Source organism: Ursus maritimus, unplaced genomic scaffold (genome assembly GCF_017311325.1).
Source record: "Ursus maritimus isolate PB19 unplaced genomic scaffold, ASM1731132v1 scaffold_31, whole genome shotgun sequence".
Lineage (NCBI taxonomy): Eukaryota > Metazoa > Chordata > Mammalia > Carnivora > Ursidae > Ursus > Ursus maritimus.
In genome coordinates this window covers 19,407,843-19,430,605 of record NW_024425675.1, presented here as the reverse complement: position 1 = coordinate 19,430,605, position 22,763 = coordinate 19,407,843, and the positions used below count along the sequence as shown (strand labels likewise).

Below are 22,763 nucleotides of genomic sequence, written 5' to 3'. Positions count from 1 at the left end.
CCAGAATTCCAATCCACTGTGCCCCCAGGCCCCCTGGTCTAAACCACATGCCATGCTGCTGCTCCAAAGTACTGACTTGGGCACATTTGGGGCCAACCAGGAGGTCAAAGGAAGAGAAGCAGAATATACAAGGGACTAAGAGCCTCGACAAACGCAGGTCTTATATGAATGAGAAAACAGGCCCAGGGATTTGCCCAAGGTGGGACTTAAGGCTTTACAAGGAGCAGTCCCAGGTTTTCAGGATACAAAATGCAAGCTGTCTCCCTTCTCCTTCCTAATTTCTCCCGTGTTCTTCTGAGACTCTCCCAGTCACATCCCTCTCAATCTGTCTTCTTTTGGGAGCTGCTGGGCTCCTTAAGTCCTAAGTAGTTGAGAACACACATCAGTGGTAGCCTGTCTATCTCAGTGCAGCATATGTTAACGCAGTGGCACCGTCCATCCGTCAACGTCAAGTTTTGTACGTTTTTAGTAAAATCAGTGAATTCCACACAAATGATTATGGCTTCTGTTAGTAATTGTTTGGAAAGCAAAACGAAGCAAAACAAAACAAAAAAAACAAAACAAAACCCTACCAAACCCTGAATATCCAACAGGCATTTCTTTTCAAATATAAATTCCCAGAACTATGATTTGACTGCTTATGGAATTAGCTATCTTTGAAAATACATTTGACATCAAACATCTCCCAATAATCTTTTTGCATGGTCTGATACTTTAAAATTCTGGGCGAGGACATCTGAAAACTGGTATTTTCAAGCTTGACTTTCAAGGGACAGGGTACTGAAGGGGTATAAGAATGAAGATGATATGAAAATCTAAGCACATAAGCATGTGAGCCCATATTTTTGTGATGAGCATCAAGTATAAAACTTCCTAGAGAACAATCTGGAAAGATCTATTAAAAGCTTTAGAATTTCATACATTTTTAATCCAGCAGTATCACTTCCTCCAAAATTTTATCCTAAGGAAACAACCATGGCCATGCTTAAAGATTTAGCTACAAAGAATATTCATCACAGCACTGGTTAGAATAGTAATGTTTTCTCTAATTATAGGGCACAGAGCAACCAAATTATGACACATTGTCATAATGAAATACTATACAATTATTAATTTTGACATTGCAGACTCACAGCTGATGCTATGTAAAGATGTTTATGATATGCAAGTGATTTTTAAAGGCAAGACACAGAACAGTACAGAGCATATAATCCCATTCCTGTTAAAAATATATTTTGCAGAAGGCAGCCTTTCTAAGATGGCCCCAGGAATCCCCACCTGCTGGTGTTCACACTCCTGTGCAGTCCACCCCACCCTGTACCCACACTGGGCCCTGTGACCAACAGCATCTGGAAAGAAGTGACGGTGTGTCACTTTGACATTAGGTTGTAAAAGACTATGACTTCCATATTGCCCACCTGTGCTTCTGTATTTTATTTTTTTCTCTTGGGTCATTTGCTCCAGTGAAAGCAAGCTGCCACGTTGTGAGCAGCCCTATGGAGGGACCCCCAGGCAAGGAATGGAAGCCTCCAGCCAACAGCTACTGAGGAGCTGAGGTCTGCAACAGCCCTGCGGCATTGGTCGCCAGCCCCTGCCTGGTGCTGAGACTAACACAGCCCTGGCTGGCAGCCCGACGGCAACCCTGCTGGAGGACCTGACCCAGAAACCACCCAGCTAGGTTGTGCCTGGACCCCTGACCCTCCCGAAATGTGAGCTAAGCGATGCTCACTGTTATTGAAAGCTGCTGAATCTTAGGGCAATTCGTTGTGCAGCAACAGATTACTAACACATGCATGCATGTGAAACGACTGGAAGGACATAATGCAAAATACGGTGAGCGGTTTGTCTCTAGGTGGGAGGGATTATGGGTCATTTTAGTTTATCTTCTGGGATGTTGTCGGCAACATTTTTCCTTTTTCATCAAACTTAAAAACCACATGAACAAGAGAGATGCTAGAACCTAAAGAGTAAAAGGCTAAAGATGAGGGGAGCTGACCTCTAATAACCTTTAAAGACTCAAGTGAGTTAGCTTAAATGCACAACAAAAACAAAAACAAGAGCAGCTTCCCGGGAGCGTCCCTGCATGGCCCACGGGCGGGAGCTTCACCAGCCAGAAACCACGCAATGCGCTGTGAGCGGCAGCGTTCAGTACCTTCAAGGAAAGCGGACTTGCATGAGCTTCTTAAAAGGAAAATCGAACAGTCATGAAGTCACCTGCTAGCCAATCACAGGAGTCTTGCTTACCCAGCTTCTGGTCAAACCGCCACGCCGCGACATAGGCATTGTGCCTCAGATTGCTCTGTGTGGCCAGGGGCACGGTGACATAAATGGGACCATCCACCAGCACTGGCGTTCCATCGCTGCTGAGCAAGTGGACGCTGACGGCCGTGACTGGGGTCAGGTCATACCTGGTGCCGTTTCCTGGAAGCAAGAGGGATTCTCCATCACATGCGCAAAAGGGATCTCCGTGGGGCTCATGCCACCGTCTGCATCTGCCGGTCACTGAGTGTCGTACCTCCTATATGCCAGGGACTGTAATAAGCACTTTCCATTTATAAAATCCTCACCGCACCTTTGTGTGGCAGGCAAACCCACATTTTACACACAAAAGACAGAGGCTCACAGAGGGTAGCAATGGGAGCCGGCCCCAAGGGCCGGGGGGCCCGTCTGGGACCTCAGCTCAGGTTTGCCAACTCCAACTACACTACAGTGCTTTGCTTTCAAAAAGGGGCCTCCAAAGGAAAAGACTCCTCTATAACGTGGGAGGAGGGGATGTGTAGAAATCCCTGAAATCAACTCCTAGACAAAGTCAGCCCCATGCACGTGTTAATTACTTGGCAGAGCTCCATTGTGAAACCAAATGTTTTGCATTAGAGACTGCTTAAAAAAAAAAAAAAGGAACTTTTTTTTTTCCAAGGAGTGCTTCAAAATCCTAACTTACTTCTACTAAAAGTACACTACTGAAAACATGGACTTGAAATATTTATGAGTTATTTTAGTTGCCATTGTTATTTTGATCTGTTTAAAAGGAATTTAATATCCCAATTATTCTACATTAGAGGGCTTTTATCTGAGCTGATGCTTTAATGACTGCCTACTTCATAGATAAATCAGGGAATGCTTATGACAGCGATATTATATTTATATACTTAAGTAATCCATTTTAGGACAATTTTTCTCCAGTGAAATATAATATCACACAAAATGTTTTCTGTTATAATTTTAAATCTTGAGCACAACGACAAAAGCACGGTGATAAAAAAAATGTAAGCTCCATTAGACCATAATCTATAGGATTTCTTATTAAGCTATTTAGTTACTTACCTACCCATCAACTACCTGAGCTAATGCGAACCTCCACTTAGGGCTAGATGTAAACAAGTTAAAGCAAGTCTAAGTGAATTTTAGAGTTTCAACACAAGTTATAGCTAAACCCTTCGTAGAGCAATTTATATGTAGGGCATGACAGCACTATCTTTTACAATTTATACCCATCTCTGTCACTGAAGGAAAAGGCATGATAATGGGAATTTCATCAAAAGGTCCACGTTGGAATCACAGGTTCAAGTTCTGAAATCTTTCAGTCTGGCCATTTCACTTGAGGGTAAAGAAAACCCAAACCCAGAATTTACCAGATTTCTGCTCAAAATATCTTCTGGCTTGAGACCTAAGCATGCCAACTGCCCAAAGGGGACACAGAAGTCAAGCCAGGCCTACAGTGTCCCTCTCTAGGTTCTGTCAGACTCTCTGGATGAGACAGAACTGAAAACCAAGAGAAATTCAGTAAGTCACTAGACTTTGTATAAACAACTCGGACATAACGTTCTCAACTGGGGGTGCTGTTGCTTTTAGCAAACCTGAAGCAGGAGGTCTCAGAGGGAAGCAGCAGGTTCATCATTCTTCTTTGCCTCCCACTTAGCTCTGCGTCCTCAACCCCACTCAGCAATTCTCCCTTCCTATTTTTTTGCACATTTCCTGGCCCAGGCAGCCGGGGTTCCAGTACCAAATGCACCCGCTAGCTACATATGTGGCCTCGGGGAAGTTACTTCACTCCTTGGGGATTTGTTTTTCTTATCTGCATTATCTGAACTAGATGCTTTCCTATGAGCCTATGGAAAGAAAACAGACTCAGCTATAAACATTTAGAAGTAAGTACAGCATTGCAGAAAAGGGCATCTTGATTTGAAGCAATATGCATTAGGTTCACGTGATTTAATGTTCTTTTAAAAGCTCTGTTAGGAGACACAGCAGCAGTTATACCTGCTTTCTCGAGGCTTCTTTTCTCTTTCTCAATGCCCTGCTAAATGCCCACTCCTACTCTATGCCTTCCAAAGCACTCTCTCTTCACCCTCCCACTCTCTTTATTCTGGAACAAGTCATACTTCGAAGGGCTCAATTGTTTCCCTTGCAGCCCTGTTCTAAAACTGCAACTCTACACAGAGCCCTGAGTTCTGTATATAACGAGGTCTTTCCCTCTTGTTTCCTCCTGATGTGACCAGGCTCCTGTTATGTCTGAATAAAGACAGGTGTCGGGCAAAGGCAGCAGGGTGAGGGGGCAGCACCACTGGGCCAAGATTAGGAGGCCTCTGACCCGTCCCTTGCAATATGAAGGGTTTTGCTCAGAGAGCTTATAAGGTCTGTTTGGCTTTGCCTTTTGTTACCAGCTTTGCTGGACGTTAGTCATTTTACGGACTCCTCTCTGTCTTCCTGGAGTTACTAGCAGAAGTCATTTCTTGAAAACCCCTTGTGAATGTCAGAGGACGGTTGTTTGCTTTCTTAGCAATCAGAGTGGGGAGCGTGATGCTGTGAAGATGTAGTGTCTCCGGCCTGTGTGGGGGTGACACCAGGAAACTATGGAGCAGGTGGACGCAGGTGAACAAATGAGAAAGTGGGCCAAATCTCCATCTGGCTGAGTTGTTCTATTTACAACTCTGGAAACTCCCTCTGAACTGGGCACAACCAAGAACACTCCGAGGAAACCAGCCTTCAGAGCCCTTTCCAATCCCAGTCGTGGCCTCCATTCACCTTTACCGGACTCTAGTTATGACCGCTGTCTCACACAGGTATGTGTGGGCCAGGCCCTCGTGCAAAGCTGAGATCTCCTAGATGCATCTTACAAAACAGGAGGCAGGCGAGCAAGTGTTGGGTGGTGGGGAAGAGAGGCTATGCACCATGTGAAACTGGAGACAGGCACCGAGCTGATGAGATGTCGGGGTGCTAAGCAGAGCCCACGCTCCCAACGCCCTCACGGGTGTGAGCCAACACGCCCAGGGGTGGCCGCTTTTCCTGGCAGTGCTCAAGTAAGGTCTGATTCCTCTTCCCACATTAGCTGTCAGTTATTTCAGTGGAAAATAAGTTGCATGTGACCTTCTAAAGACCTCCTTTCTTCCTTCTGAAATAACAGAGTGATTTTAAAATAAAACAAACCCCTCTAAAATCAATAGTTCTATGTCTCTGTGTTCTTCTCCCTTCCCCATCATCTCAGATTTCATAATTTATTCAAGAGCTCTTGGAAGTGGGGCACAGAAAAATTAATGAGCTCTGAGGAATGAGGTTGTCCCTTCAAGTTAGGGTATTGTGACTGTGCTCCATTTGTTGGGGAGATTGGCTGGGGGTTGCATGATGGTCTCAAATTGTACTTTTCCGTGTTCCCTGAAATACTACTTTTCTCCTCGGCCTGTACACTTAAAGTAAAAGTCAACATTTCCCCCAATAATGTTTACTTAAAGTGACTACCGTGCCGTTTTACCTGACGGCCAATGACTGATGTCTTAACTGCATCGTCATCATGCAAAAATTGAAGCAAGAAGAACCATTTCTGAAAGCAGGTGCCACAGATGGATGAAAAGTGAGTAACGAATCACCAGGTCACCTTGATCGGTCACCAGAAATTTGTCAGCATTCCACAAAACGGATCAGATGCTGCAGGTGAAAAAGCTTTTTCAGAAAGATCCAAGATCCGTTTATGTCAAGTGCTAAACAAGTCAGGGACAGTCAATAAAAGCATTTCTGGGAAAACGTAGTCACCTCCTCACCTAGTGCGATTTAACCCAGAACAGCCTCTGGTTTTCAGGTTTGTGTTGTGACTAGTCCAAAGTGTCAGGAAAAGAAGAGGGGAGAGACAAGAAATGACTCAGGACCTCAGCATCTGCCACTCTCCAGTCCCTAGGACTGGGGGCCACGTGAGTGCCGAGTGCACTGCTGGCTGCGAGCCAGTCTTTTTACTGATAAGGAATTATTACATATTTTCTGGCTGCTGGTTTTTAGTTTCTCTGAGTTTTTAGCTCTATGTGTCAGGCCAGTCTAGGGTGACACGGACGGAGCTGACTTAGAGGTCTGGATTCAAATCAACATCAAAGCCTGACCGCTGTTTGCCAAGTCAAGGCAGAGAGAACAGCGCAGAGGATGGAAAGATGTGGGAAAATGCTGGGTGGGCACAGATGGTAGAGAGCAGAGGCTCCCGCTCCTAAATGCTTCTGATTCCCAGAAATGACATCCCCCGTTGTCCCCACTCTCTGCATCAGAGCCACTGCCCCTTTCCCCTTCCCGCTGTGACCCGTGGGTGGGAGCGGGAGGGCAGCCACGCCAGCGCTCCACCAAACCACTCCAGGGGCAAGCGGCACAAGGGGCAGTGAGCCTTATACTTGGGGGAAAAAACCCCAACTTCAGTTAAAAGCACTTCTCTGAATTAAATCTATAGCCTACCAAAGGGGAGCTCCGAAGGTACGTCAGGCAGGATGGCTGAAGGAGACAAATGCACTCAAATGTACTTCCACAGCCGTGTAGACGGGAATCCCTAACTAACACCGTTCCCACGCACTTGAACGTCACAGCTCTAGTTCTTCTGGTTGGTCTAACGCTTCGAGCCACATCCAAAAATCCAAACACAGAAGCCCCAGCTGAGAAGAGAACAGACTCCAATTACCTGTGCCATTTCCATCCAGTCCTCGCAAATAAGGAAAACTGTCCACCTCGGACGGGGAGCTGGCGGCCGTGAGGAAGGCCGTCAGGTCGCTGTAGCTGGTGTTCTCAGGCAGCCGCAGGGCTCTCCTCTGGAAGTGAACTCGAGGCTGTGGCCGGGCACCTGCACAAATGAACTTCTGAGTTACCTCCCGGAGGAGCAGTAAATCTGAGGCAACCAGGAAGCGCTTCTCCACGTTTCAGCCCGCCTCCCCCGCCCCCTCCCCCTCGTCCCCACATCTCCGCCCATCCCCCACAGGCGGTGCAGGGCACAAAGATGTGACAACATGCTATTATGGGGATAGAAATAATAGCCCATTGTCACATTTGTTTTGACACAGGATGTTATTTAGCTTTTTAACAAAAAGCTTTCCAAGTCCTATTTGGGAGCAAGCTTTTCACTGCCCAGCATTCCCCATGGAGGGGGGTAACGTTTTGGGAAAGGAAGTCCACATCAGTGAAAGGAGTAGATGACGGTTCGGTTCATCGCTTTCCGTAAACAAAGCAAGCGATACCCTTTCCCTTTGAGACGGTTACAGACACCTCCTTAATCTTCTGGTAAAATCTGGTTTACCTCTACAGACCAAACGGAAGCCAAGCAAGGGAATTCAACGTGCAGCCTGCACAAGAATTCCAAACAAGAGCCCCACAGCAATGAACCCTGTTGCTTCGGCAGAGGCTGCCCTGTGGCACCCAGTCTCTGCAGTGGGGTGCACCCTACTTGTCACCGATTATGTTGTGCATTTGAGGATCAGGCCCTTGAAAGGAGGTGTAAATGCTCCCTTCGCCACACGCAGCTCCTATGTGCAGAAGGACGGGGTGGGCCCCTTCAGACAGTTCCCCCGAGATATCGTCTGCAGCGTGGGCTCCAGATGTTGTTTTGACTGCAGAACCCCAACCTGTTTTTCCCTAATGCTATGGCGACAGTCACAAGACGTCAAGGTGCTAAGTCATTTTGCGCAAACCCAGCAAAAACATCCTGAAGACACAAGTTAATAGAAGTGGAAGTTGTGGCATTTACACACTTCTGTGGATTAAAATAGCGGTTCCTCAAAAGCAATGACCCACCCTGGCGTTCTGGTCACTGCACATCCTGCCCGCGGCCTGCTGTTTCCCCTGCGGTCAGCTGGGGGCTCCCTGTCCCTGGTCTGTGGCTGTCTGGCACCACAGCCGGGCTGAGCCCATGGTCTTTATGCCTACCCCCAGGGTTCCTTTTAACCCTGGATCAGAAACTTAGAGTTCTCAGATGACTGGTTCTCCGCTCCTTGAAACACAGGCCCCACTGTCGGGCCCCTGGGAGCCAGATGCCCAAAGTCATGACTCCTATCTGCCTTCTGTCACCTCCCCTGAAACTAACTGGATGAATATGCGGTCCTGTCTCAAACCACCATCGCTTCTCTCTCCCCCAAAAACAACCCACGCTGATGCACTAGCATCCAAGTATCTGCCTCTGTTCACGCCCAGCTCTGCTCAGCCTGGTCTTTTCCTTTGAGGTCACAGAACACTGATGTCTTCCTCCCGCTACCTCCTTGGTCTGCACAGAGTCCGAACACCTCGAGCCCTCCAGGAGCACCCCACGCCTGGCAAGGAGCAGTCTGCTTCTCTGTCGTCCTTGCTGCCCTCAGAGATGGAAAGTCAGAGCCAACCTTTTCTTTTTCACCCCCAACGACATTAACATTATTCCCTCCCTGGTCCTATTATTGTTGTTAGCGATAGTGAACTTTCCGAGAACTTACTTCCCCTTCTCTACTGTTCTTCAATCTGAACAATGCTGCTGGTGCCCGCCTGGGTTACACACAGTGGGGGAAACCAAGAACTTGCTAACAAGAAGCAGAGCGTGTACGCTGGGACAGGGCAAAGAGGGACTTGTCCTCATGAGGGTTGAGGCAGAACAGGGTGGGATACGTCTCACCTTCCAGGCCTCAGGAAAAGGGCAGCTGCTGACAGGTGAACAGGGAATCACACTAACTCCCTCATGGGGACTGGCCTGGAACTTGGAGACCCCAGACCAGCTGCCCCCCGGCTCTCAGGGGCCACTGGCTGTTCCTCCTTCCCTCTCTTCCTCACCTCTCTCTCTAACAGACACGCAGCCTTCTCTTGTTCTCTGGCATGTCATGCATTTCCGTGGGAGATGTGTCTCTCTCCCCTCCCCACCCCTGCTCTGCCCTCCCTCTGCTGCCTCCCCTTCCTTTTTTGTGCAGGAGAACTTGGTCACGAGCCAGACATCTGGGGTCTATCTGTGGTGGCTGGTGGGTGGGGGGCACAGAAGGGTGATGCCCGGGGTAAGTTAACTAGCAGGGGACGCAGCCTGTCCAGGAGATGGGACACACTCTGTGACCAGCACGACATGGATCCCTGTTTGCTGAGGGACCAAACACACTCCCAGACACAGAGCAACGGCAAGACCACTCTCTGCCTGCCGAAATGACCAAAGAACCGTCTGAGGAATTACAGAAGGGTCGAAGCTACTCTAGGCCTCGGGGTAAATGAAATCCAAAGTGTCTGTGTGGGGCTGGGGGAGTGGTCATGGCCTCACCCCAATCTTCCTCTACCAGCGCTGCTGGATTTCCGCAATTCCAGGACGGGGTGTGATTGGCTGGGGATGGGAGGACCAAGGGGACAGGCCTGGCTAGGTCTTTTCTGGATGCCTCTCTCACATTCCCCACAACAGTGGGTTCTCAAATTTTCTCTGTTCCTCTCACACTCAGGGCTCCAACCCTATCCCCAGATGCTTGGGCCTCTGTTACTGAAATCACTGAGGCCACTCACCTCCTGTCTCTGTCCTTCACCATGTCTTTCTTCCCTCTTCTCTTGTGCCTGCTGTCCCTGCTCTCCTCCAGGGTCAACCAAGCCTCTACCCTAACTTCTGCTTGTGATGCTGCGAGACTTGACCCAACCAACTCTTCTTGCCTTTGTCTATCATCTTTCTCTACAGGCTTTTCCTCCTCAACCAACAAACATACCCATTTGTTCCTCATCTAGAAAAGTAACACCAAAACATGACTTTATTTTTATTTTTTTTTTAAAGATTTTATTTATTTATTCGACAGAGATAGAGATAGCCAGCGAGAGAGGGAACACAAGCAGGGGAGCGGGAGAGGAAGAAGCAGGCTCATAGCGGAGGAGCCTGACATGGGGCTCGATCCCATAACGCTGGGATCACGCCCTGAGCCGAAGGCAGACGCTTAACCGCTGTGCCACCCAGGCGCCCCCAAAACATGACTTTAATGCTGTTATCCCCATAAGGGAATGCCTCCTCTCCTTCCACCCACCCCCCAATGATCCGGCTTTTACCCACAACACACACCGCCCTCGGAAATGTCAATGGGTGACTGTATAATCTGCAAACTCGTGACTAGTTCTCCGCCTTCCTCCTCACTGACCACTTCACAATGGTCAACACTGTTCACCGCCCCCGCCCTGCTTGGCATTCACAGTCTCGCATGCTGGTCTCTCGAGTCAGCTGGCTTTTTCCTCTGCAAGTATGTTTTTTCTCCTCCCACCAACGGATGAATCAGTTCCTAAGGGGCTGCCTTCAGCTGCCTCCACTGTTTCTAAGCTCTTACCTTATTGACTCCCCTCCATGGTGGCCTTCCTGTCCATCGCGATGCTCCTCCGAGCCCCATGTCTGTATTTCCTCTGCCTTCCGGACACCTCCACCTGGATACCCCACAGGCACTCCAACACCATCCCCTACTTTGTCTCCCACTTCACCGCACCTCCGTTCTGCTCAATATCCAGCTTTGCTCCCAGCCCACTGTCATTTTCGCTTTCGATTTTTCTGTGCATCCACTTACTGCCAGGGCTGGCCAATCTCCTCTCATCAATACTTCTAGGATCATCTTCTCCTCTTCTGCCTCCACCCTACACCTCCCTGCATTACTCCTTGCCTTAACCGTGCTCCAGCCTTACCCCTTTGCCACTCCATCTACTGACACACTGACTTTTCTAAAGTCACTCTGGTCACATTCCTTCTCTGCTCAGAGACCTTCAATGGATCACCACCACTTAGCAAACAATGATGGCGGTGACAATTACAGACCAGCACAGACACCCAAACTACTACAATTCCAGTACTATATGGGGGGGGGGTGCAGTTCAGTACTTTAGAATTTACAGTTCTCTTTTTTTTTTTTTTAAGATTTTATTTATGAGAGAGAGAGAAAGAGAACAGCGGGAGGAGAGGGAGAGGTACAAGCAGACTCTGCGCTCAGCGGGGCTCAATCCCACAACCCCGACATCATAACCCGAGCTGAAACCAAGAGTCAGATGTTTAACGAACTCAGCCACCCAGGCGCCCCTACAAAGCTCTTATATACATATTATTTCACTTAATATTTACAACAATCCAGTGAAGAGAGAACCCTCTCCTCATATGAGTGAGGAAGCAGAAGCCCAGACAGGTTAATGACCTGTCCACAGTCGTTCTGTTAGTAAGAGGCAGAAAGGAATTCTTTCAATCCTAACTACTGTTTCCCCTTGTAGGACACCACACCTACCTCTCATCCTCTGGCCAAGCAGGACTGCACAGCTCTGTGCTTCCACTCATGTGTTCGTGCCTTTTCCCTGCAGTCTCTGTCCGCACATCTACACATCATCCAAGATGTGTCTTAAATGCCACCTCTTCTATGGAGACATCCTTGATCCCACCCCAACCTCTAAATGCTGTATGTATCTTTCTCCAACACGGAATTTTTTAAAAAGATTTTATTTATTTGAGAGAGAGAGAGAGCACAAGCGGTGGGGAGGGGCAGAGGGAAAGGGAGAAGCAGATTCCCCGCTCAGCGGGGAGCCCGACAGGAGGGGGATCACGACCTGAGCCGAAGGCAGATGCTTCACTGACTGAGCCACCCGGGCGCCCCTCCAGCATGGATTTTGCTGTGCCCTATATTATGTTTATTTGGAAACATCTCCCTAATCAGAGGCACCATGAGATGAGAACATGGATCAGTGGAATCAATCAGCTCTACATTTAAATCCTTCTTCTACCATCTTCTATTTGAGTGACTTTGGGTTTGAGGTTCTTTATCTTTAAAACAGGTGTGAATCACGCCTGTCTCGTAATATGGTTACTGTGAGGCTAGATCAGAGCACGCGTGTATGATGCCTAGCAGTCCCTCTGGGTACATGATCGGTGCAGTGTGAACGTTAATTTCCCATCTCCTCTCCCGTTTTAGATGGAAGCTCTTTGAAAGCAGGTGTCCTGTAAAACACATTGCATCGTGTCCCACACACAACTGGTGCTCAACAATATTTACAGAATTGCATGTAAAGATGAACTATGTTGGGCCGCTCACCAGGTCCAAATAGTGATCTGTCTTACTTCTGACTAGGTCAGGATTCGTCAATCTCAGCACTACTGACATTTCAGGCCAGGTAATTCTTTGTTGGGGGCGGGGGGACTGGGGTGCCTGTGCCCTGCATGTCTGACAGCATCTCTGGCTTCTATCCGCCAGATGCCCGTAGCAGCTCCTAAGTTGTGACAACCAAAAAAGTCACCAGACATCACCCAATGTCCCTGGGGGACAAAACTGCCCCAGACTGGGAACAACCGCACAACACGCTCTGAGAAATCTCACAGTGATCCAGACATGTACCGAGTCTCCTGTGCAAGGGGTACTGGATATGGGAAGAGGAAAAGGAGGACAGAAGGCTTCATGGGAATGGCTTAATTACCACAGTGTTTTAAGTGTCAAAATAAGAGATCTATGCGAAAAAGTACAGAGGAAGCTCAGAGAGAGCTCCATGGGTGGCATCCGTGACCCGTGTCTGGAGGCGGTTGGGGGGGGTGGTGGAAGGGAGCGCACACCTGGAAGCAGGACAAGCCTGAGCGGGGAGGCTGGGGAGGGCGGGGGACCCCAGGAGCCGGGTGCAGGCTGCGTGGGCCTGCAGGAGCATCTGGGGGGTTCCTGGGATGGGAGGGAAAAGATCGCGTTTGCTCTCACCCAGCTCTGGTGGCCAGTGGAGGGGTGGAGGGGCTAGAAGTCAGCCAGGAGGCTGTCATGATGGGGTTCACCTGACAAACAACGAATGCCCAGTAAAGATGGCGGCTTCGGGATGGAAACTGAAGAGGTAGCTGGAGGCAGACAGGAGGGCAGAGAAGAAAGAGCAAGAAGAGGCCAGAGGGGCAAGGAGCTGAGGAGTGAGAAGCGATCCTTCAGGAGGACACCTGGGTCTCTGCAGCCCAGCCCAGACCCCCCGGGGTGACCAGGGCCCGGAAGGAGGCCCTGCAGCGGCCACTCGAGCTCCGTGGAACTCTATGAGGGTAATTTCCAAAACAGCGTGAGGCAAAGGAAAACCGAGAGGTGCAACAGGGGAGGGCAGACTTCTCCGGTTTGGGAAGGGATGGACATGGGAGTGGAACGTGAAGGACGAGGGGGTTATGAAGGGCTTTTCCTGGAATGGCAGACTGCTGTTTCGGGAGCTGAGGGAGAGCTAGAGGAGAACGATGGACGGAGGCCTGAGGAGGAGATAAGGGGTGGGACGACCTGCGAGAGAAGGTGCTCGCGGTGGCGGAGGGACCACAGCAGGCACGTCACAAGGCCAGGGAGAAGCCACCAAGCCATCCTCCCCTGGGGGCCTTTTCTCTTGGTGAAATGTGTTGAGGTCATTGCTAAGAGGAGGGGCGCGGAGGTGGCTGGTGCTCAGTGCGGTGTGGATGAGGTGGGCGTGGTGAGGTGGGCGTGGCTTACAGCGCAGCCCTGGGGACCAAAGGCAGTGGGTGCTGACAGTGCCCCCCTAAGCAGCCAGGCAGCTTCGTGGTATATCATTATTATTATTATTATTATTATAAATTTTAATTCAATTTAGTTAACATATAGTGTAATATTAGTTTCAAGGTAGAATTTAGTGATTCGTCAGTTCATAGAACGCCCAGTGCTCATTCCGTCAAGAACCCTCCCTAATGCCAATCACCCAGTTACCGCATCCCCCACCCACCTCCCCTCCAGCAACCCTCAGTTTGTTTCCTATAGTTAAGAGTCTCTTATGGTTTGCCTCCCTCTCTGTTTTTATCTTATTTTTCCTTCCCTTCCCCTATGTTCACCTGTTTTGTTTCTTAAATTCTACATATGAGTGAAATCATATGGTATTTGTCTTTCTCTGACTGACTTATTTTGCTTAGCATTATACCTTCTAGTTCCATCCACGTCGTTGCAAATGGCAAGATTTCATTCTTTTTGGTGGCTAAGTACTATTCCATGGTGTGTGTGTGTGTGTGTGTGTGTGTGTGTGTCTGTATACCACATGGGTCCTTCTTATGTATGTCCTCACATTCATGTCAACAAGATGTCCCACTTCTGAGACCCATGAAGGTCTGCTGGATGCTCTGGGAGCCAGAGCTGCAGGCCAACTGCTCAGAATTTACACAAATACCATACCTACAGAGAAGAAAACAAGTGGGCAGTCTTTTTATTTTTCTAGGAAAACTCATTTTCCATGAGTTTATTCTATTTTACTTGCGTGTAAACATCTCAAAACAAAAATGTCCACTGAAGCATGAAGCATCTAACTATTGAGAACAATGGGCTCCTTCCCCTCTTCTTCTGTTTTCACCTCTACCCAGTGGCCTTCATTCTTTGAAAGCTTTTACTTTACTGTCACATAAAATTGAGCAATGGGGCACCATCTCCTAAGACTATGCACGTAACGTGTGAAGCTTCATCACTGAACTGTCATCATGCTACCTACCTTTTCTCAGGAGCATTTGACACATTATAACACCTGAGTAGCCCACCAAAATTCAAAGACTTAGAGTACTTACATTTCTGATCAAGTAAGAATTGATTTTTCTCCTCTGAATCCACTAAAAAAAATAAATTCATCTACATTTGACCAATCTGAGAACAAAACTTTAATATAGTTTTTATAAATTTGGTTTTATATTAATTTTATAGAACAGAACTCAAAGACCAAAAATTATCTACATATGACTTTCTTCCCAACTGGTAGGAAGACATGAAACATCATGCAGCATTATTATTGTCATGTCTCAACTCTACGGAGACAAGGAAAAGCCTAAGTAGCAATTACCACACTCATGAACGAGGATAAGTGAAAAAATTAACAAGATTTCTGGGGTGCCTGGGTGGCTCAGTTGGCTAAGTGTCTGACTCTTGATCTCAGCTCAGGTCTTGATGTCAGGGTTGTGAATTCAAGCCCAGAGTTGGGCTCCATGCTGGATGTGAAGCCTACTTAAAAAAAATTAGCAAAATTTCTGTAATTTTAAAAAGCGGGAATACAAATGAGATTTTAGAAAGGGAGCGATGGTTCTCAGTTTTTGGTTATGTACATACAGGAGGGAGTGAGATTGAATACATTAACTATAACAAAAGCTAACTGAATGATTTATGCCACTATGATAGGACCATGCCTCTTGCTCCTTAGAGAAAGAGCTCTTCAAGTTCTCTTATGCTCTTACAGTGCACGCACGTGTGTGTGTGTATGTGTGTGTGCGCGTGAACTGCTTTTTTCTTGGAAGCCACAACAAAGGAAATAATTGAGCAGGGCATGGGCAATTTATATAGGAAGTGCAAAAAGCACTTGTTATTTACACTCTAAAAAATTTTTATTTAGGGACGCCTGGGTGTCTCAGTAGGGTAAGTGTCTGCCTTTGGCTCAGGTCATGATTGGGGTCCTGGGATCGAGCCCCAGGTCAGGCTCTCTGTTCAGCAGGGAGTCTGCTTCTCCCTCTCCCTCTGTGCCTGCTCTCTCTCTCTCTCTCTCTCTCTCTCTCAAATGAGTAAACCCAATACCTGAAGGAGAAGAACCCGTAGAAGGGAGGCTGAGGCTGGATCACAAGGTGGGTGTGTGCTGTGTAAGGAGAGTGGTAGGGAGCAGTCGGTAGGGAGCGATGAGGCAGGAGGGCAGTTTGCAGTGTGCTGAACAGGACAAGACAGGTGAAGAAGGAGGAAAGACGGGCGTGTAGACGTCCTTCCAAAAGGACAGCAGAGACACAGGGCAGTGGCTAGAGCCGGGCATGGTCGTGGAAGCAGTTTGCAGAGATGCACAGCTGTAATGTTTGTCCACTCCACTGTGGGAGAAATGCTGGGGCGGGAGCGAGAGGGAACACTTAAATCCCTGCGGAAGAGGAGACGGGATGCAGGGCAGAAACAGAGGGACCGGCATGTACTCGGACAGGGACACTCCTTCCAGTGCGACAAGGAGCAGCGGATGAGGGTTCTCAGTGTCTCCGTGAATATGTAGAGATGTCATGAGCTGAGAGCGAGCATGTGAGCGTGGGTGTACACACAGCAAGTCAGGAGATCGAGAAAACGGTGTCAAAGTCATCTTGGAGACTCAGAAAACAAATGACTGGGAAGTGGCCCCTGTCTTGCAGGGCTGATGCCCATTCGAGGCCTGCGGTCATGAACCAGCTGTGCAAGCAGTCACTGCAATGTGAAGGTCTGTCCAGCCACGTGTGGCTGTGCTGGGGTGGCAATACGTGGCTCAAGTCAGCCTGGTCAGAAGTTATTGAGTCAGGCAAACATGGCAGAGGGAGAGGGAAGCAACACTGCTGGGGGGAGGGGTCTGCAAGGGGACAATTCCAATGGAGGGCCATGGCACGTAGGCTGAGGAGGGAGGCAATCCTGTTGGCAAGGACACAGTGGGTCATGGCTCTGGAGCCCCCAGTGGTGCGTGAGCTGTTGTCACAGGGTGAGAGGAGGGAATGTGGTGGCTGGGCTTGGAGGTGGTGCATTTGCTGGAATGATGAGGTCTAAGGCATGACTGCAGAAGTGGGTGACTGAGGTGGGATAGAGAAGCACCCTGGGAGTGGAAGAGCAGCTGGGGTACCAGGTGGGCATCATCCATATGTATGTTAACATTCCCAAGAAACAATTATAGGAGCCGTGTACCTGGGACCTAGGAGCTAATATCATGAGTCCAGGAGGAAAGCTGACGAAGACACTGGCGGTGAGTGGTCCAGCCAGCCTCCAAGGAGCCGCAGTGAGGGAAGGAGGAAGAGGCAAGTCACGTAAGCTCAGCCCCCACTTGAGAAGCCTGCAGGGAAGGCTGTGTGAACTCAGGGACATTTCAGACCAGGAATGGGGGCGGTGCTCAGAGAAGAGGGGGAAGGGAGTTGGCTGCAGCCATATTTGTGCCCAGTGGACACAGGGTGAGGGCTATGGCAGGCAGGGGTGGGGTGGGGTGGGGGAGGCTCTCCTGGACAATGTCCCTTTCTAGTCTGCACCCTACAGCCTGGCTCCTCTCCATTTATAAAGGCCCATGTGCAGGTCCACACTGCAGAAGCCCAGCTTCCTGGCCACTTGAGAACTTTCTACCAAAGGGTATGCTGGTGGACCAACACCTCAGGGAAAGAATGGGCAATTCAGAGAAAGCAGAAGAAAACTGGGACTAAGAATGAGAACAGCTGGTAAGAGAGAAGATGAGGACTAACTCTGAGGAAAAGTGGGGGAAGGGCCAGTTAAGAAGAAGAGCAGGTGATGAAAATTATGGTGCCTAGGGCCCTTAGAACACTGTGTAACATATGGTAGGTGGTCAGTTTTTTATTTTTATGTATTTATTTTTTTAAAGATTTATTTATTTCAGAGAGAAAGAGAGCACGTGAGACTGTGCGCACGAGCGGGGGGGAGGGGCAGAGAGCAAGGGAGAAGGAGACTCCCCGCTGAGCAAGAAGCCTGACACAGGGCTTGATCCCAGGACCCCAGGATCATGACCTGAGCCGAAGGCAGACGCCCAACCAACTGAGCCACCCAGGTGCCCCGTGGTCAGTTTTTTTTTTTTTTTTAAGATTTATTTATTTATTTATTTATTTGACAGAGAGAGAGACAGCCAGCGAGAGAGGGAACACAAGCAGGGGGAGTGGGAGAGGAAGAAGCAGGCTCACAGCGGAGGAGCCTGATGTGGGGCTCGATCCCAGAACGCGGGGATCACGCCCTGAGCCGAAGGCAGACGCTTAACGACTGAGCCACCCAGGCACCCCATCAGTTTTTAAATTAAAAAATCAAAACATTCAAGGCTGTAAAAGAAAAAAATGAGTCTTGAGGCATATCTAAAAAGAAAATCTGCAGCTGCTGTGACATGTGGGTCACGCTCCCTGTTTAATCACTTTGTGCCAGTCCCCTGCCATGTGGATACGCGGCACAGCAACAACAGCTCCAGTCAGAATCAGAAGAGTCCCAACCAGGCTGGGTCCAAGTTGCTGGCAGGCTCCATGGGTTCCTCTCCTCAGGAAATGCAAAGTAGGTCTCAAACTCTGAAGCCACAAGGAATCTGGTCTAGAGGATTCGTAGTTTTCATTTGATATTTAAAGAGCTGCAGTCGGCTCTAAATTATACTCTGAGAACCCTAACCTATGCCCGTCTGTATCAAGGACATTCATTACAACCATTTGACTCTTGCTAGAATTTTCTACTGGGTTAAATTCTGATAAAGACCAAAATTCTGATAAAGATCATTTTGGTCTTTGTTGGAATTTAGTCCAGTCGAAATGAGAGCCAGACACTAAAGATTCCTCTCTCAGTGAAGAACACAAGAAGGAAGTATAATCGTTCCCTCATTTCAAGAAAACCATTGTCACACCTCCATGTTCACTGCAGCATTATTTAGAAGAGCCCAGACGTGGAAACGCCTAAGTGTCCATCGGTGGATACATGGATACAGAAAATGTGATCTACAATGGAATATTATTTAGCCATAAAAGAGAAGGAAATCCTGCCATTTGTGACAACATGGTTGAAACTGGAGGACATTATGCTAAGTGAAATAAGCCAGACTGAGAAAGACAGATACCGCATGATCTTACTTATATGTGGAATCTAAAAAAAACCGAACTCACAGAAACTGAACAGACTGTGGTTGCCAGTGGGGGGTGGGGGAAATGGGCGAAGCAGCTCAAAAGGCACAAAATTGCAGTTATAAGATAACGAAGTCCTGGCTATGTAATGTACAGTATGGTGACTACAGTTAATACTGTATTGTATATTTGAAAGTTGCTAAGAGAGTAGGTCTTGAAAGTTCTCATCACAAGAAGAAAAATTTGCAGCTATGTGGAGTGACGGATGTTAACTAGCCTTACTGTGTCCATCATTTTGCAATATATGCGTGTATCAAATCATTATGTTGTATGTTAATTATAGTGGCTGGGTGTTCACCTCTGCGCTTTTCCCACAGTCACTCAATAAAAAAGGAATGAATGAGTTCACCTCATTTGCAAATGGCACATGAATGTGGTTACATAGAAAATGATTGCTACCAAATGGCATTAAAATGAAGTAAATAAAAAATTAATCTGATGGACATTAAAAGCCAGGAAATAACGCTCTCTGGCCCATGATTTATTTTTATTTATTTATTTATTTTTAAAGATTTTATTTATTTATTTGACAGAGATAGAGACAGCCAGCGAGAGAGGGAACACAAGCAGGGGGAGTGGGAGAGGAAGAATCAGGCTCATAGCGAAGGAACCTGATGTGGGGCTCGATCCCACAACGCCGGGATCACGCCCTGAGCCGAAGGCAGATGCCTAACCGCTGTGCCACCCAGGCGCCCCTCTGGCCCATGATTTAGACGAAAGAAACTGATCCCAGCACAAATACATTTGACACAGTGTTATTCCCAGTTCCAACCCCACCACCAACGCAGGGAAATCCCTTAAGCTTTCTGTATTAGTGTCTCCGCAAGAGAAGTTAGGAGTGAGGTCACATTTACGCACATCACTGCACGTCAGGTGGGTTAAGAAAATGAGGGACAAGAGAGAGAAAAAGACCACACTTGAACGTCTATGAACCTCTTTCTTTTTTTTTTTTTTAAGGGGGGGATTTTGTTTTGTTGTGTTAAAAAACACATACCATTAAATTTACCATCTTAACCATTTTTAAGTGTACAGTATAGTAGTGTTAGGTACATTATTGGGCAACAGATTTTTAGAAACTTTTTGTTGTACAAAACTGAAACTCTACCCCCTTGAATACTTATGAACCTTTGCTCATGAAGCTCAGGTGGGGTCCTGGGCTCTGAACCCACAAGGTGAATATTCTCAACTTTGGAGAAGAGAGAGATGCAGTATGAGCAGAGTGGTGGGGGTCCCTTCTTTTCTCTCACATGCTTAATGGCTGGGCCTAAAGAAACAAGATCACGGCCAGCAGATAGTTTAACCAAAAATTCAAGTGTGTTTGCACATTCACACGGACAACACACGTTGTGTCCAGCTCTGGGTAAATTCACTGCCATCACCACCTGACAAGAAGCTGTCTCTTGTAAGATCTTAGTAGTTGGCCCAAAAGTTACTGTCACTTCTCTTTTTCAATATTCAACGTACCTTGGAATCCTGAGACTATTTGGACAACATCTTCATACACCATTAGAGTGGCGGATCGTTCTGGAAGCAGGCCCAGGCTCAGTGAAGAAAATACTGCAGAAACAAAAATGGACATAAGGGAATTCTGACATTTATATCAAAACACCCACTCTAATTTTTGGGCTACGCTGCATTCTTTGTATTGTCTGATTTCACATCAATCAACAATATTGATTTTTAGTATTGTGACATAATAAGATATATATTATTTGGTGTCTGCCCCTGGTTCCTGACACAGAGCTCTTAAATCCTTTGTAATTTCCTGGCTGGTAGGAGGATCTTTTGTTCTAATGAGGCAATGCTGGGTGGGCTCCTGGGTGGGGGCTGGTCACCAGAAAGCTGTGATTAGAAGCTTGGAACTTTCAGCCGCACCCCTCCACCTCCGGGGAGGGGAGAGGGGGTAGGGATTAAATTCATAATCAATCATACCTACATAACGAAACCTCCACGAAAATTCCAAAAGTACCCGGTCTGGGGAGTTTCCAGATTGGTGAATGCATCTATGTGTCAGGAGGGTGGGACACCTCAACTCCATAGGGACAGAAGTTGCCATGCTCAGGACTCTTCTAGACCTCGTCTGTGTGTCTCTTCTTCCAGCTCTTCATCTGTATCCTTTATGATATCCCTTCTAATAAGTTGGCAAATGTAAATAAATGTTTCCCTGAGTTCTGTGAGCGATTATAGCAAATGATTAAACCTGAGAAGGGGTTGTAGGCACCCCTGATTTGGAGCCAGAAGGACAGGTGACATGCTGGGAGTTGTGTGTGAAGTGGGGGCCAGTCTCGTGGGACTGAGCCCTTAACCTGGGGGTCTGCACGAACTCTGGGTAACGTTAGAATTGAACTGAACTGTAGGACACCCAGTTGGTGTCCAGAGAGTTGGAGAATTGGTTGGTTTGAGCAAAAGCCCCATTCATTGGGTGTCAGGAGTGTTGTGAATGCAGAGAAAGGAAACATTTTTTTTCGTTTAAGTCTGATTAGCCAGACTTTCAAGATGCTACGTGAATGCTGCAATCTCTCATATAACAACTGCTTACGCTACAACAGTCGACTAGTTTTTATTTGCTAGAAGTTTTTAGTAAAGTATCTGAGTTTCTTCACATTAGGAATATACTACACATTATATGATTGTAAAATATATAAAGTTAGATATTAATGTTAAAAAAAGACTTTAAAAATATGTGTTCAGGTTAACAAAGGCCACATGACAGAACAACACGTCCCTGTATTCTGGAAACTAGTAAGATGATAGCACTTGCGCTATTTTGAAAATTCTTGCTTAAGTACCTAGACTTTCAACTAAAAAATTCACAAAGCCTCCATGTTTCTGGGTAGAACATGAATCTAAGAGAAAACAGATAAATATATTATGAAAAAATAATACTCCCTAAGGTCACTGAACCCTTAGTAACATATCAGACATCATTCTAAGTGCTTTAAATTTGGCAATTTATTTGAATCTCAAAACAACTCTGTGGCTGTGCTTGGGTGGCTCAGTTGGCTAAGCCTCCAACTTTTGGTTTTGGCTCAGGTCATGATCTCAGAGTCCTGGGATAGAGCCCCCCTGCTGGGCTCTGTGCTCAGCAGGGAGTCTGCTTGAGAGTCTCTCTCTCCCCCTCTCTTTGCCCCTCCCTCTGCTCACGCATGTGCGTGCACACGCGCGCTCTCTCTCAAATAAATAAATCAATCTTAAAATAAACCCAACTCTATGAAACAGATATTATTAACTTGTCCATTTGGCAAGTAAGGAAACAGGCTCATAGATAAGGAATTAACTTGTCCAAGATCCCACAGTGGGTAAATACTAGAGCCAGGACTTGACTCTGGAGTCTGTTCTCAACTGCTATGCTACACAGACTCAAATTCAAAGACCCCCTGGGCTTTATCCAGTCCAGGTTTAAAGATGATAACAGCAAGGTCTAGAGAGGTAAAGTGACTTTCTGGGAAAATATCAGGGACCAGAAATATCAAGTGGTAAGAATATCTGTTGCATAGCACTAATGGCTCTTAATAGCGCCAGGAGGGGACCAGTGAGCTGGCCTTGGACATGACCTCTCTTTTCATATCCCCTCTACAGTCAACTTATTGAGCTGCCATTATATACAAGGCCTAGTGCTCGATGCGTGGAACAGATCAATGCTGGAGGCAACCTGGGCCTGCGACTTTCTACATTAGAAGGGGCCTGGGGCACACAACAAGAGGAAGGTGCTCATTGCCATGAGCAACACAAGAATGCACCTCGGTACTATGGAAACAATCTTCAAAATACAGTTACCATCTGACCCAGCAATTCCACTTGTAGGTAGAGACTCAAGAGAACTGAGAATGTATGTTCACACAATAACTTATAAGTCAATGTGCATGGCAGCACGAGTCACACTAGCCAAAAAGTGGAAACAACCCAGTATCCACCAACCACTGAGAAGATAAAATGTGGCCCATCCATACGATGGAACATCATTCATCCATAAAAAGGAAAAACATAT

At 47.4% G+C, this 22,763-nt stretch overlaps 1 protein-coding gene across 2 annotated transcripts in view; it reads right to left on the bottom strand.

The window, feature by feature from the left end:
- FAM171A1 (family with sequence similarity 171 member A1) overlaps window positions 1-22,763 on the bottom strand; it is a 125,851-nt gene that overhangs the window by 27,054 nt on the left and 76,034 nt on the right. The window contains exons 3-5 of one of the 2 annotated variants that reach the window (XM_040645375.1): window positions 20,240-20,332; window positions 6,926-7,084; window positions 2,245-2,421 (exon numbers count right to left, since the gene is read on the bottom strand). In XM_040645375.1, coding sequence (XP_040501309.1) covers window positions 2,245-2,421; window positions 6,926-7,084; window positions 20,240-20,332 — 429 coding nt within the window. The remainder of the gene's footprint in view (window positions 1-2,244; window positions 2,422-6,925; window positions 7,085-20,239; window positions 20,333-22,763) is intronic. The other variant, XM_040645376.1, reaches the window with a different exon arrangement.